This window comes from Mauremys reevesii, linkage group 7 (genome assembly GCF_016161935.1).
Source record: "Mauremys reevesii isolate NIE-2019 linkage group 7, ASM1616193v1, whole genome shotgun sequence".
Taxonomy (NCBI): Eukaryota; Metazoa; Chordata; order Testudines; family Geoemydidae; genus Mauremys; species Mauremys reevesii.
Genome location: NC_052629.1, coordinates 119,789,717 through 119,804,847, shown reverse-complemented (window position 1 = coordinate 119,804,847; position 15,131 = coordinate 119,789,717). Strand labels below are relative to the sequence as shown.

At 40.2% G+C, this 15,131-nt stretch overlaps 1 protein-coding gene across 40 annotated transcripts in view; it reads right to left on the bottom strand.

The window, feature by feature from the left end:
• MAGI1 (membrane associated guanylate kinase, WW and PDZ domain containing 1) overlaps positions 1-15,131 on the bottom strand; it is a 481,773-nt gene that overhangs the window by 212,932 nt on the left and 253,710 nt on the right. For 39 of the 40 annotated variants that reach the window (XM_039548079.1, XM_039548081.1, XM_039548082.1 and 36 more), the window contains exon 2: positions 13,176-13,292. The exons of the other annotated variant lie outside the window; for it this stretch is intronic. In XM_039548079.1, the coding sequence (XP_039404013.1) occupies positions 13,176-13,292 (117 nt within the window). The remainder of the gene's footprint in view (positions 1-13,175; positions 13,293-15,131) is intronic. 40 annotated transcript variants of the gene reach the window in all.

Below are 15,131 nucleotides of genomic sequence, written 5' to 3'. Positions count from 1 at the left end.
TGCTGCTTGTGGTTTGTGCCCCTTTACAATTAACATTTGGGAGCGGAAGTAGTTTCTCTATGGGGAGACAGAGCTGAAAAAGTTTCTTCACATTCAAAATCTTACATGTATAGGGTCACTGTTAAAGTGTTACTTTCTGCTATTATATTCCATCAGGCTCTGTCCAATGGGCAGCTGTCATATACATGTCGTTCCATAAAGTCAACTTTGGGTCTCATCTATGTTACTGTAATCCTCAACATGCTCCTGCAGACAGCGTGCACGGCCTTCTGCCTTGTACATCTGCTAGTAGAAGCCAAGAACATCACTACCTCTAAGATCCCACACTAAGCATCATATAGCGTTAGCCACTGGAATACCTATGGATTGCAGACTGTATTTGCATGAACACCAGATGAATGTTTGATTAATGCAGTCACAACTAATAGCAAAGGAATTCATAATGTCTTACCCACTCACTGGGGAAGTGCTACCTGAAAGCCAAGGTCTCTCTCAGGAAGGAAATAATTCTTGTAAGGAGAAGTTCATTTACAGAAGAAACAAAATATAAGCATAGATGAGGTAAATGAAGATTTGAACAACTTGAAATGCTAAGTGGAGAGACACTGAATGGCATGTAGCCAATCATAGAATACCAGGGTTGGAAGGGACCTCAGGAGGTCATCTAGTCCAACCCCCTGCTCAAAGCAGGACCAATCCCCAGATTCCTAAATGGCCCCCTCAAGGATTAAACTCACAACCATGGGTTTAGCAGGCCAATGCTCAAACCACTGAGCTATCCCTCCCCACAGTAACTGAAAGATGGCTATCACCTTCAAAACAGGTTGAAAGTTGTTTATCATCTCAGAGTTAAAAAGAAGTAGAGAAATCTAATAGTGTTATAATACTGAATTTACCATTTTAATGGCACTATCAATGCTCTTTAATGCTGGTAAATTACAAAATGTCTATCCAAGTAATTCTCTTGTGCAGTTAGTTATACAATATCATATCCGCAACTTTTTCTACAAAACAGTGACCATTTTGGGAGCAGGACAAGAGGAGGCTAATATTAGAAAACACTCCAGTGAAACGATTTGAAAAATATAGAAGTGAAAAAAATGGGCAAAGTATTAATGAACATTATCGGAACAGTACATTCCTCAAAGATCCCATTCTATTATCTTGTCTTCATATTTTAGTGCGCCCATTAACAGGATTCCACCACAAGTCTCACAATATTGGCTGTTTTTCTTAAAGCCCCAGTGCCTGGCAGCAAGAGATTCTATTAGAATCTCAGCTTTTTTTTAAAGTTTCCAGTCTCCATGCAGAAAATAGCCACTACACCCTAAAGGCTCAAACTAGCAGCCAAATAAAAAGAACCCAAAATATTTTTTTTTAAATAATCATGGTTTTTACACCAATTTCATGATTTTGGGGGCTGACTCGTGACCTTTGGATGCTAAGGGCTGACACTACTGCATTTATATCCATCTCTTCTGTCAATCTCCAGAATTTGAAAAGATGTCTAGAGGGGCAGGGCTTTGTTTGTTTTGAAGTATTTGCCCCCTGATTCTTAAATACTACCGAGAACGGGCTCCAAATGCTACAAAGAACATCTGCATAATTTTGAGCATGTGACTATTCCACTAAGTTGTGTAAAGTTAAGTAGACGTGTAAGTTTTCACAGGATCAGAGCTCATGTCACCCCAAAGCATGATTATGTAATTTTTTCCAACTGGTTTAGACATAATGGTATGAGAGACAGCTAAATTCTACATTTCTTTATTAGGTTGTGAAGGAAAAAGCTCCAGCATTTGTCTGCAAGTCAAATTGGGAGTGAATTTATTTCTGACACACAGTTAAAAATGCAGTTAAACTTTCTTTTAAAACCTCCTGAGGTGCAGATCATAAAGAACGAAAAGCAGATCAAAATCCTATGGCCAGTGGCACTCTAGGGATCCCCTGCTGTCTTTCCCCCCTTTGCCCTGCACAGACACAGCAGGTCCATGCTGAAATATATGCACAGATACTTGCAAGACATCAGTATCCAGCCAATTATTTAATAATACACATCTCATTTTCAAGACATATTATCCCTTCTAAGAGCCATTTATTATACATTCCCACTTAAATAGTAATTTTCACAACCATCAGTGAAATAGATGTGTTCACTCTTAAATTGCTAATTAGGTGTGGTCTGGGACATTACAAAGCCCTTTAAAAAGATATCAGGGAACTCTACTGTTCCCCTTAAACAAATCTACTCTGGCAACCACCCAGGAATCTAGACTTCATAACTCAAGGCCCTAATTATTCAGGAGGATATGATATATCCAGAACATTATGATTAATAAGAGATTTATTTCCCTTTCCATGGGGATAGAGCTAGAAATATTTCTGTAAGGCAGAGGTGGGGGAAGGGGCACTGGCTATATTCACTGACTTCGATTAAAAAAAAATCAATGAATGAATGAATTTACAAAGAGATTATTTCTAGTATGCAGTATGGCTCCAAAAAGAAAGTACCCTGGAACCTGAAAGTTATTTCACATGAATATGTAGCTAGCTTCCTTTGCACTGAAATAAAAAGCCACTACTTTACAAGAATAATACAGTGTGCTATTCACAGGGAAGCAGGAAAGTAATGACAGAACAAGCAGGAATGGTTTCAAGTTGCAGTGGGGAAGGTCTAGGTTGGATATTAGGAAAGACTATTTCACTAGGAGGGTGGTGAAGCACTGGAATGGGTTACCTAGGGAGGTGGTAGAATCTCCATCCTTAGAGGTTTTTAAGGCCTGGCTTGACAAAGCCCTGTCTGGGATGATTTGGTTGGGGATTGGTCCTGCTTTGAGCGGGGGGTTGGACTAGATACCTCCTGAGGTCCCTTCCAACCCTGATATTCTATGATTCTTTGAAAGGGTAATATTTTGTTGATAGATTTGCCACAGTTCATTTCCAAAGACTCACCACGGTTTTTCAATTTTTTGCTTAAGTCAATCTGAAGGGGCACCCTCAAACTCGGCATGAGTCTGCATCTACCGTACCCTTTCTATTCTGCCAAAGCACAAGTGTAGCCAAATCTGTGGCTGATAAAAAACAACTCGGGCACTTCCACTGGAAGGAAAACATTCTTATATATTTTGCATTTCATTTACAAAACTGGACTTCAGAAGTAAAATGAGAGAGCTGTTTGTGTGACTCCTGTAGTCTACAATACTACTTTCAAAATAAAGAAATGGGACAGTTTTGCGTGACATCTTTACGGTCACTAAGTAGTTGTACGAAAGAGAACTTGCATGCTGGAGTTTTCTGCCACCTTCTGACTAAACAGCAGTATATTCATACTTCTTGGACTGGGGGACTTTTCCAGTAATTCTGTGTCTGAACACGTTTATCATGACCCACTCAATTGTCACTAACATTCAAGCTGGGCTAAAGAAGAGTGTTAAAGACTATCTACCCTCTTTTCACTTTTCATTTTATTCTAAATATGGACGACTCATTCCATTGGATTGTTTCATCGTGGTGAAACACAGAGCAAATTCTACTCAATACGGCTATAAACCTTCAACACCGGTTTTGTAGTTAGAATAGAGAAACCAAACACTTGTTTGACGAAATGAAAAACCAGGACACGTCAGCCATCATGAAAGACACACTTGGGGCATTGAGACACGACACGAAAAACCTGGATGTATGTTCACTTTACCCAAATGGTTGGCTATATTACCTCTGACCCAATGTCTCCAATCAACACTGTGCTCAGATTTACCATTCCTGGGCTTCGTACCTTGCTGGGTATGTTGTGGTTCTTTTCTTCCACAGTTTAAACTGTGAAGTGGGTAAAAACATGGGACTACCTTAGTTGACAAGCAAGATGCCTTCTAAAGTAACCCACAGATCTCTCTCTATCCCACGTTTGAAGGAACAGTAGCAGCTGAGCCAGAATTTACAGACTCTGTGCCTTTCTGCAGATTCGCAGCCTTAAAATCTTTTAGAATTTAGAGCGCCTGTATAGTCTCTGTCTGTGTTACCTGAATAGCCACTTCAAATGCCCTACAGATGTACAAAGCAATCACGTGCAACTACAGCACCCAAAACGAAAAAGGCAACACAAAGTACACCCGGTATTAATAAAGAAAACAAAGGAAACCAGACAGGAGATCTCTTCCTGCACGTCTTACCCAGATCTTGCTTGGGAAGTGGCATGGGAGAGTCTTATGAGGCCGAACCACGAAGAGTCTGCATTTCTGCTTTGGACTGTACTGGTTTCTGATGCCTCTTGTAGTTTCAGTACTGTGTCTCTTTGAAATAAAAAAAGCTACATCTAAACAAAAAGGCACATAGATGGAGAAATATTAGCCATCCTACAAGCTTTTATTTCCAAACCTAAAGAACCTCCAACAGTTTCATTGGTTTAAAATGTATATGGATTTAAAAGTAGAGGCCAGATGGAAAAATGTCTGAGGGCCCTCCGATTAAACAGAGACAATGGCATATACAAATAAACTAACCTACATAAATGTTGCTCATGCAGCTCAAAATTGGACATTAGCGCTTCTATAAGTTAATATTTGCAATAATTCTCTCCCAGAAAATTTTAGCCTACAGCAGAATATTCTGGGTGCCAGCAATGCACTGTTCAGAAATATGGTGACAAGAATATTCTGAATGGACTAGGGGGGTTTTCAGTATATCTATTGTGCAATAGTATAGAAAAAAAGCATCGTAATTTATACATGCTGAGTGAACATATTCAAGGACACCGAAAAAGTGCTCTGAAAACACACTAAACAATACTCTCCAGAGAATGCAATAGGATGAAACTGAACTTTACAGACATTGATAGGTGATAAGGATACAGTGAAAAATTTCAACTTTTTTGTAAACTGCTTTATAGCTGGGACAAATATTGTGAAATAATTAATTACCTTTTCTGTGCTAGGGCACCTTGTTCACACCTTGCTCAAAAGAATGCTTTCATAATCATGGGCACTGCAACTTTTTTTTATTACAGAGTAGAATTACATGTGTATATACAATAGAAAAGGCATTTAGATAATAAGCAATGCCGCACTTCTTGAAGGCTTTTGATAATTCAAAGGACATTTGCTTATATAAACCTCTGACTTACTGCTTATGAAAGAAAATAACTTGGACTGTCAGCAATTCTGTTTATCTTAAAAAAAAATAGCAACTAAAATAAATCAGAAAGTGCTACTCTATGAACCCTAGTATATAACCAATATGTCTACTCATATTATACAGGTCTTTTCATTTGATTCCAAGAATTGGCTGATGGACACAACTGGCATCATATAAATCATAATGAATATTCATTTTAAGAAAAATCAGCTGAATTGTCGTTAAATCCAGACTAATTAGAGCCTACAAGAGGATTTGCTTGTATTTCTACCAGTTTATTTTTATGTGTCTTCTTTTCTGAAATCCTGTGAGTTTCTCTGGTGCTAATGAATGCAAAGGACTTCATCAGTTACCCCTAGACATCGCCAGGCAGCTGCTCTGCAAGCTTTGCCAACAGACTGCCCAGAGCCTGGCCCATCTAGCCCTACCCACCACGATCAGAAAAAGCCAATGGTGCCTAATGTAGAGATTTGTTCTGTGATGGGAATAAATATCCATGGGGGATTAGAATGCGCCAAACTCATTTTCGCTTGTAAAATTATTTTAAATCCAGGCTTGAACCCAGGGTTTCTACCAGTGAAATATGTACCACATACAAGGAAGAAAATGCACAGAGTTGTAATTATTAAATAAGTACATTCAACTACCACTGAGCCCATTTACCCGAGAACTGAATGTGGCCCTCTATATCCATTTCATAATTTATCTCCTATGATGTGACATCACAATTTCTTGCTTTGTGTTATTGGCCTTCCTTTAAAACTTCGAAATTTCCTTTTATAGCTGTGAGGAACTCTTGGAACAGGGGCCCTCTTTCTCAAGTTTCCCACAAAAAATTAAGAGAGCTTGAACAAACCAGACGACTGGATGTCACATACTGTTGGTTTTCCAAGTCTCCTTAGAATTCCATCCAAATCTTATTCCAACATCTTTTTAACTATTGCTTTCCATCTCAATGTGGCACCTTCAAGGTCAACTGTAGCAAATGGAGCTGGTACTCTGGGATTCAAAACACAGGAAAAAACTGAACTCTGGGAGGCTTGGCTGCTGCAGGGAGCATGACCAGAAGAGATGTAACAGATCTATCTAACCTTAAGTGAGCCAGCCAATTTATCCCCCCCCCCCCCCCCCGCCAGTACGCGTTTATTTTGGGGAACTGACAACTACAGAACAAAGTTAAAGAACCCAGAAGGGCTTAAAAGAACCCTCCAGGAAAAATTTGCTATGCAGAGAAAGAGCCTAGGTCTAAATCTCTGCCCTAAGAAAGCCATCGTACTGACCTTGGGCGTCTCGGTATCTACAGCAAAAACGTCTACAGCCTGACTTCTTTTTAAAGTCACTGGCCAAAAGGACAAGACAAGCATTATTAAATCCAAGGGTAACAGAATGGGAACTAATGCAGAATTTACATGAACTGGGAGGTAAGGGATTGCTGACCTGTGTTATTCAATTTTGCATCACGTACCTTGCTTTGGCATGTTGTACTAGCTAATAACAAAAACAACAACAAGGCAGATTCGGGCTGCCAGGGACCCTAAACGTAGATCTCACTGCCTGAATGACCCTGAAGATACAGAAGATCCCCAGGGAGTAGCAAAGGAATCAAATGAATGGGACCAGGACACAAATACCAAACAGAGCCTGTCTGGAGGTAATAACATCTTTCTTATTCTTCTTGGTCCACTGTGAAAAGGGAGCTGCTGTCACATTTCTGAGAATAAGCAACTAGGACAAATGGCCAGTCCAGCTTGTTTATTTTAAACCAGCCCATTTCAGCATCATTTTAAGATGGAGATGACCTTGTCTGCCCAGACTCCTGTATTTAGACATGTTGTCCTATTGTCATGTCATCGTCGAACCAACGGACTACACACGCCTATTGTAACATTAAAATATGTTACTACTGGGTACTATTGTCAATTGATATAGTGCAAATATATTCCAGATGAACCTACTTGGAAACACTAATTCACAATGCAATGTTCTGGGCAGGTTCTCAGGTTTACTCCCAACCAGCCATGTTTTCTACAGAGTAACTCTTTATGGCTGTCCTTTCAGAAATGATATGCTAATGTCAACCAGTTAGCATAGCCCAATGCTACTTTTAGGGGAAGAGTGATATTTCCAGGAACAACAATAGTCTGTCAAAAATACCACAGGAGGCCAACCAACCTGAGGACCTCTAGTCTCCTCCAAACCCAGAGATATCCCAAAGCCAAGTCAACACTATGGACTTTTGCTGACGTAGTTATGTCCGTCAGGGGTGCGAAGAGGTGTAAATCTCTGATGGACATAGCTGTGCTGGCAGAATTCCCTAGTGTAAATGTAGTTATATACTGGTAGAGATTGTTTTGCTTGGGGGTGAGTGAACCTGGAACAAGCTTAGGTCGACAAAAGCACAATACTGCAGGGATAAGTTGCACCCACTCTAGGAAGACTCTGCTGGTGTAGTAGCAAAGCCTTCCTAGACACAGACCTGGCCCAAAACTGCTGAACTCTGCTGAACAGAGTGTGAATACAGTGCAGTATTCACACTCTGCCAGGAGCAATAAAGCCATTAACTAGCCTAGAAATATTGCATTTCTTCTGATGGCCTTAATGAACCCATACCAGATCAGAAACCAGAAAGGATGCAATGCCTCAGAGTCAGGCAGGGATACAGGAACCACCAGAGACTGTCAGCGTTCTAGACACCTAAATAACCCAACGTAACATGGGTCTATAGTCTAGCTTTGGCAAGGGATACTATGCCTAGGGCAGGGGTTCTCAAACTGGGGTCAGGACCCCTCAGGGTTTCACGAGATCATTACATGGGGGTTTGCGAGCTGCAAACCTCCACCCCAAACCCCGCTTGTCTCCAGCATTTATAATGGTGTTAAATGTATTAAAAAGTGTTTTTAATTTATAAGGGGTCACACTCAGAGGCTTGCGATGTGAAAGGGGTTGCCAGTAAAAAAGTTTGAGACCCATTGGCCTAGGGAATGATGAGTGCGGTCTAGGGTGACCAGATGTCCCGATTTTATAGGGACAGTCCCAATTTTTGAGTCTTTCTTATATAGGCTCCTATTACCCGCCACTCCCTGTCCCAATTTTTCACATTTGCTGTTTGGTCACCCTAGTGCGGTCATTTATCTGAGTGAGTGAAGAGAGGATCCTAGCTCGAGTATCTTAAGGTGCTGCCTTCTCAGAAGTGAAGAAAAAAACCCCACAACACCTCAGAGCTGTCATACTATACAGCAATGAAGTGTATAAATATCAATGATTGGCATTACGAATGAACTAATTGGTTCAGCTGACACGAGAACGGGCTCGGTTTCTAAACTACACTTTTATTTTTTTTTAAATAAGGTTTGTGTAGAGTAAATGACGTGTCATGTCTCCTGCATCCTATCTGGCCCTAGCCTTCAATGATTAAGTTGGGCCCAGAGTCTTCAGAAAGCTAATCTTGCACATTTGGGTGTACCAGTAATATCAGTCCTCAGATCACACGAAATTTGAATTCAGAGGCCAAAGGCCCATAGGAAGGTTTATCAGATCTGCTGTTCACTATAACCTTAGCAGAAAATAGAGGCTGGAGTAGGCAGAAGGAAATTGCAGGCAGGGGTTTTGTTAGAGAGAGGCTGGTAACACCTGAGGTGGGGAAGAGTGTTTGTTATAGAGGTTGACCACAAATCTGGCATAGCTTTAGGAAGGGTCATGGCTACCTGGCCCTTACCATCAGCTCCCGAGGTAACATTTAGGCGTGCATTTACAGGTTTCCTTTTAAAAGCCCAGTTGGCACCCTGGCTATTTTATTAAGAATTAACAATAAAAATAACTATATGGGCGGGGTGTGTGTGTGTGTGTGTGTGTGTGTGTGTGTGTGTGTGTGTGTGTGTGTGTTCGCGCTTTTCTACACTGCACTTTAAATTTGAGTTTATTTCACTATTTCAAGGTCCGGTTTCTTTACAAAGTAGTCCCTATGCTCAGTGGGTCACTTGCAAAGCTATCTGATCTCTGAATTCTGGCTTTGCTCTTTAAGTGCGATTGTTATTTCACATTCCAAAAAAACCACAGCGAGAGCTGCACCTCTCCACTCCTCTGTCCCTGTGTCTTCATAAGGAAAAGAGGTATCGTCTTACCTGGAGTTAGCTAACTACAGTCCTTGGGGAAATGAGACAGTACGTAGTTTTCACAAGAGTAGCAGGTTGAACTAAAGACTAGTCTTCCCCAAAGGATTTAGCTCAACCTGCTAACTTATGTCGAAACTACAAACTGCCTGGTCTTGACTAGGGTTCTACCTCAAATTAATTGACTCGACTTACTATGATTCTTTCTATCATGCAAGGAGCCGCAGTCCTGGACCAGGACCCCACTGTGCTCGGCACTGCATACACACAGAACAGACAGACAGGTCCTGTCCTAAAGAACTGACCATTTAAGTACAAAACAAGAGACAACAGATGGATATAGGCAGATGGGGAAGTACAAGGAAACAGTGAGACAATACCGATCCGCAGGACAGGCAATGCTCATTCAAAACCACACCTTTTCTCCTCCTGAAGACAAAGCTTTTCATTTAGTTTTGTTGAGTGGTTTGTAACCTGAAAAGTCTGCAGTAGTTTTAAGAGCTGTTGTTTGACAAGCTGTTGTTTAGAGCATAACTTGCAGCCTATGCACAGCTGAACCACAGGGTTTGGTATTAACCTCCTAGGATTTAGGGGAAGAGCCAGTTTACACCTCCTTCTCCATTGTACATTAATTAATCATCACTTCATGTATTCCTGATATTAGCAACAACCAGCAGCAAGCAGTCCAAGCATGCTCAGTTTGAGTGACCTTGTGTGCTTGTAGCATGTTTACCAGATCATCAGCAGGGAATTCCATTTTCAAAATACAAGACTTCATAATCCATTAGCACTAGAGCTCTGGATCCAGAGCTCTGGATTTACTGCTTACATGTACCAAGGAATAAAAGTATGTGAGTATGCAACTAGATTAATCTCTGGACCTGTAAAAGCATACCGCAAGTTCATTCAAATTCACACATGTACATGTTAAACGTCATATCAAAAACCGGACTCATCTCCTTTCCACAGCACACAGAGGAAAAATAAAATGTTACCCGATGTATAGCTCTGCAAGGACAGGGGTACACAATAAATAACCTCTCCTTGCAGATTTTTCTATTTGTTACATAATTGGAACATGATTACAGATGTTCTTATTAAACGCCAGAACAAAACATCTCTCCCTGTTATTTTTAAAAGGCAGAAATCACTCTATCCCTTCCCTCCCTGCTACCCCAATTCTAAAACAAAGCACAGTAAGTTTAAATTCAAGCAGTTTAACTCACAGTCAAGTTCAATAAATCTGAGAAACAAATCAACAGAAAGCATTTCAAAACGTAACCTTGGCAACACAGAAAATGCTTCAATAGAACTTCTGCACATTTTCTTTATTTGCTGTGTCTGAAATTGGAATACAAGTCAAAAGAAATACATGGGCAGAAGGATATTAGCATCAGGACTCTGCAGCTACTGAGTCTAAAATTGCATTCATTCACATTCCTAGAAGGCATCTTGTTCAGTAGTCCTTTAAAAACTGCAGCCAGGCAAATTACAAGCATAAAGACTAATCACATTTTGGATTGACAAACTGGAAAAGGGAAGTGTTCAATAGGATCAGTGTTTAGTCATTATGCCTATGCATAGCATTTCAAAGAGTACTTCAGTCCCTCCTTTCCACTGATGAAATAAGACTAATGCAGCCATAAGAACATAAGAATGGCCTTACTGGGTCAGACCAAGGATCCATCTAGCCCAGTATCCTGTCTTTCGACAGTGGCCAGTGCCAGGTGCCCCAGAGGGAATGAACAAAACAGGTAATCATCAAGTGATCCATCCCCTGTCACCCATTCCCAGCTTCTGGCAAAAAGAGGCTTGGGATACCATTCCTGCGCATCCTGGCTAATAGTGTGTGCAGATGAATTTATCTAGTTGTTTTTTGAACCGCGTTATAGTCTTGGCCTTCACAACATCCTCTGGCAAGGAGTTCCACAGGTTGACTGTGCGTTGTGTGAAAAAATACTTCTTTTATTTGTTTTAAATCTGCTGTCTATTAATTTCATTTAGTGACCCCTAGTTCTTGTGTTAAGAGAAGTAGTAAACAACACTTCCTTATCTACTTTCTCTATACCAGTCATGATTTAATCACATCTCCCCTTAGCCGTCTCTTTTCCAAGCTGAAAAGTCCCAGTCTTACTAGTTTATCCTCATACAGAAGCCATTCCATACACCTAATCATTTTTGTTGCCTTTTCTGAACTTTTTCCAATTCCAATATATCTTTTTTGAGGTGAGGTGACCACATCTGCACACAGTATTCAAGATGTGGGCATGCCATGTATTTATATAGAGGCAACATGATATTTTCTGTCCTATTATCTATCCCTTTCTTAATTATTCCCAGCATTCTGTTCGTTTTTTGACTGCCACTGCACACTGAGTGGATGTTTTCAGAGAACTATCCACAATGACCCCAAGATCTCTTTCTTGAGTGGTAACAGCTAATTTAGACCCTATCAATTTATGTGTATAGTCCGGATTATGCTTTCCGACGTGCATTACTTTGCATTTATCAACATTAAATTTCATCTGCCATTTTGTTGCCCAGTCACCCAGTTTTCAAACTGGTGATACACAACTAATGTCATTAAAGGAGTCAAAGTGTGTCAAACAAACAGTTGTCACACAATGGTATCCATTACTCCAGCCAAGTATTTCATATATAGCCCTTAAGAAAGAAATGGGCATGTTATCCCAGCTACCATTACATGAGAACCGTTGGCAAGTGTCAACTTTTTGATAACCACTATCACTTAATATTTCAGTAAGTCTCTGCAGTAGATAAATCAGCTGCTGTTCCTGTAAAGATGGGTAAGCCTCAAAATGTTTGGCAACTCATTTAAATACTTCAAAATTTAGATGTTTGCTTAAATTTTAACCACACCCCTTAGGAGAGCTGCCATTACCTTTCCAGTGTGCCCTGAGTGTATTCAGATTGATGGGGAGCATCTTTGGCTGTAATATAGTCCCCGAGCGAAGGCAGGAAGTGCAAAGCAGTGACACATGGGGGGCATTCCCCAAACTCCAAAAAGGCCAGGTTCAGTTTGAGCGTGGAGCAAAGATTCAGGTAATTTATTATACACTTCTCCTGAATCTTTAATGAGCAAACATACCTTTCTGAACTGAGGGGGGCGGGGGAGAGAAAGTTTTCAATTAGTTTTTTTTTTTTTTTTTTTTTAAACAAAGACTTTTCTTTTTTCATCCAGATTGACAATTGCATGAAAAGGGAGGTTTGTTTCTAAAGAGTTTGTCTGTTCCTGTTGCTTATTTCCTCCTTCAATTCAGGATGACCCCCCCATTAGTGACATCATCTCATTTCTACAGCAACAAGCAATGATGTCATAAAAAGGTTTGCAATTGCACAAGTCAAATAAGCATCAGGAGCAAATCAATTTGAAGAACGATAGATCCTGTTCTTATTCAAGCAACTTAACAACCGGAAAGGGGGGGAGCGCACAGGACACAGACCATCTGATGTTAACACAGAACTGTTTCTACGTCAAGTGTTTGTCCAAGCTTTATGTAAGGCATCAACCAACCTGTAAATGCTATGTAAATAGCTGCTGCATGATGGAACTCTGACATGCAGCAAGACAGGGTGCAACCAGCAAATCAGAACCCCAGGATGAAGTGGTTTCACTACCAAACCCGCTCTTTTCCTCACTCATTCCCTACCATCTCACTTCCTTTCCCATCAACTGGGAATTTATTTTCAAACCTTTTCCCATCACAATCCATTCCGGAACTACCATTCACTTTGCACCTTATCTCAGCCAATCCACAGAGCCAGGCATATCATCTTCTCCGCTGTCACCAACACGAGAGCCCCATAGCCGTAAATCAGGTCTCCCCTATAGCAGTGCACAGCACCACTTACAGTTTACCACCAAAAGGATTTAATTTTATCACATGAACTCCACTGGGGGAATTTTTCATTACTTACAAGGCACAGCATGGCGATAAAGGTTATCTCTAATTGTCTGCTGCAGCTCGTGATCTGGAGATCCTTTCTGAAACCTCTGGTTGAGATAATGCCTCAGATCTTTGTTCAGTCTACTTCCTGCAAAGAGAAAACAGCTATTTTTAAAAAAGCTACAAATAACCCCCAATACATTACCAAAACAAGACACTCCGGTACACACGCTTCTCTCTCTGGGAAGAGGATGAGAGAACCAACACCATGGGACAGATGTCAAGTCACGATGTTTAATATCAGAGGGGTAGCCGTGTTAGTCTGGATCTGCAAAAGCAGCAAAGAGTTCTGTGGCACCTTATAGACTAACAGATGTATTGGAGCATGAGCTTTCGTGGGTGAATAGTTGGGATTATGCTTTCCGATGTGCATTACTTTGCATTTATCAACATTAAATTTCATCTGCCATTTTGTTGCCCAGTCACCCAGTTTTCAAACTGGTGATATCCACGAAAGCTCATGCTCCAATATGTCTGTCTATAAGGTGTCACAGGACTCTGATGTTTAATATGTTACTAGAAGGAGCTCAGAGACTATGGTGATGAACAAGGAATAAAAACCTACATAGAACAGAAAAAAAATTCTCTCTCTCAAAAAAAAAAAAAAGTTGATGGGAAGTTCCTAACCTGCTCTATTCCCAGCTACACAGAGAAATGAAAAGAAAGGAAATCTATTTCTTGCTGTGCACAGCTAAGAGGTGTTCATTCAGGCAGTAGAAGTTAGAGCTGGGCAGGAAATGGCTTTCCAGTCCCGGGAAAATGTGTCCCATCACGAATCCGCATAAAGAATTAAAATCTTGAAAATGTTGGCTGACTGATATTCAAAACAAAAACATTCAGGCCGGGTCAATCAAAACATTTTATTTCAATTTAGACCTGTGTTTTATTTGATTATCATTTAAATTTCTAAATTAAAAGTCATTTTGAGTCAAAACCCAGAAATTTTCTTTTAGAAAATATCCTGGTGTCTCATTGCAGTTGGGCAGGGAGAAAAAAACTTGAGCTGGTGATTCTATCTAGCAAGCAGAAACAACAGAGGGAACCCCATTGGTCCAAACAGTTGAACGAGCCGGGGGATGGGAATATCCTATATGCATAATGTCGTTCCATAAAGTTTTATAACAAAATTGTTAGTATCAGAATAGTTTTTAAAACTCTAAATAGAATTATTCCAATAAAACAAACAATTTAATGTGATCTTCTCCAAACAACATTGATGGTTTTTAAAAAGGTGGAAGCAGCTGAGATATTACAGCAAGGAAAATTCTGTAGAGTCAGCACACCACATTTATAAGGAATATGAATCAGATATGGCTTTTTTGCCTACACACAGCTATAAATCAATACAAGTATAAACTTTCTAATAAGATAGTCATTCACAGACTGGCAGGAACTTAATGTACTGTAGTTAAATCTGATTATGAAACACTTAATTTAGAAACAACCATCTTCTCTACAGTTGTAAGGAGCTCTACTCTATCAGAGAATTGTGGTATTAACAACTGCTCTCGGAGGCGGAAAACAGCCATTGTTATTAATTCTGTTGAGGTCCCACTAATGAGCTTCCAGCAGGATACTGAATTAGGACCATATTTTGGTTTAGGTTTTAAACATTTTTATACACTGCTTTATCATATATTCATTTATTTATTTCCATCTCACTGTCAGCAAAGATCAAACATGTTCATTGTAGAAGCATCTAAAAACAGTAAGCCCAAACTAATGAAGATAACATTGTATCATTATACTTTCCTTACTGGTTCTGGGAACATCCCTCATTATGCCAAGCAGTGGATCACCACCCAATTTTCTAAAAAATAGTTTCCAGTCACTATGAAGTTAAAAGTGATTTCCTGTGGGATGGCTTACTTGGAGGTGGCTAACTTTTCACTGTGGCAATTCAACCTTCAGAAGCGACCTTCTCAAT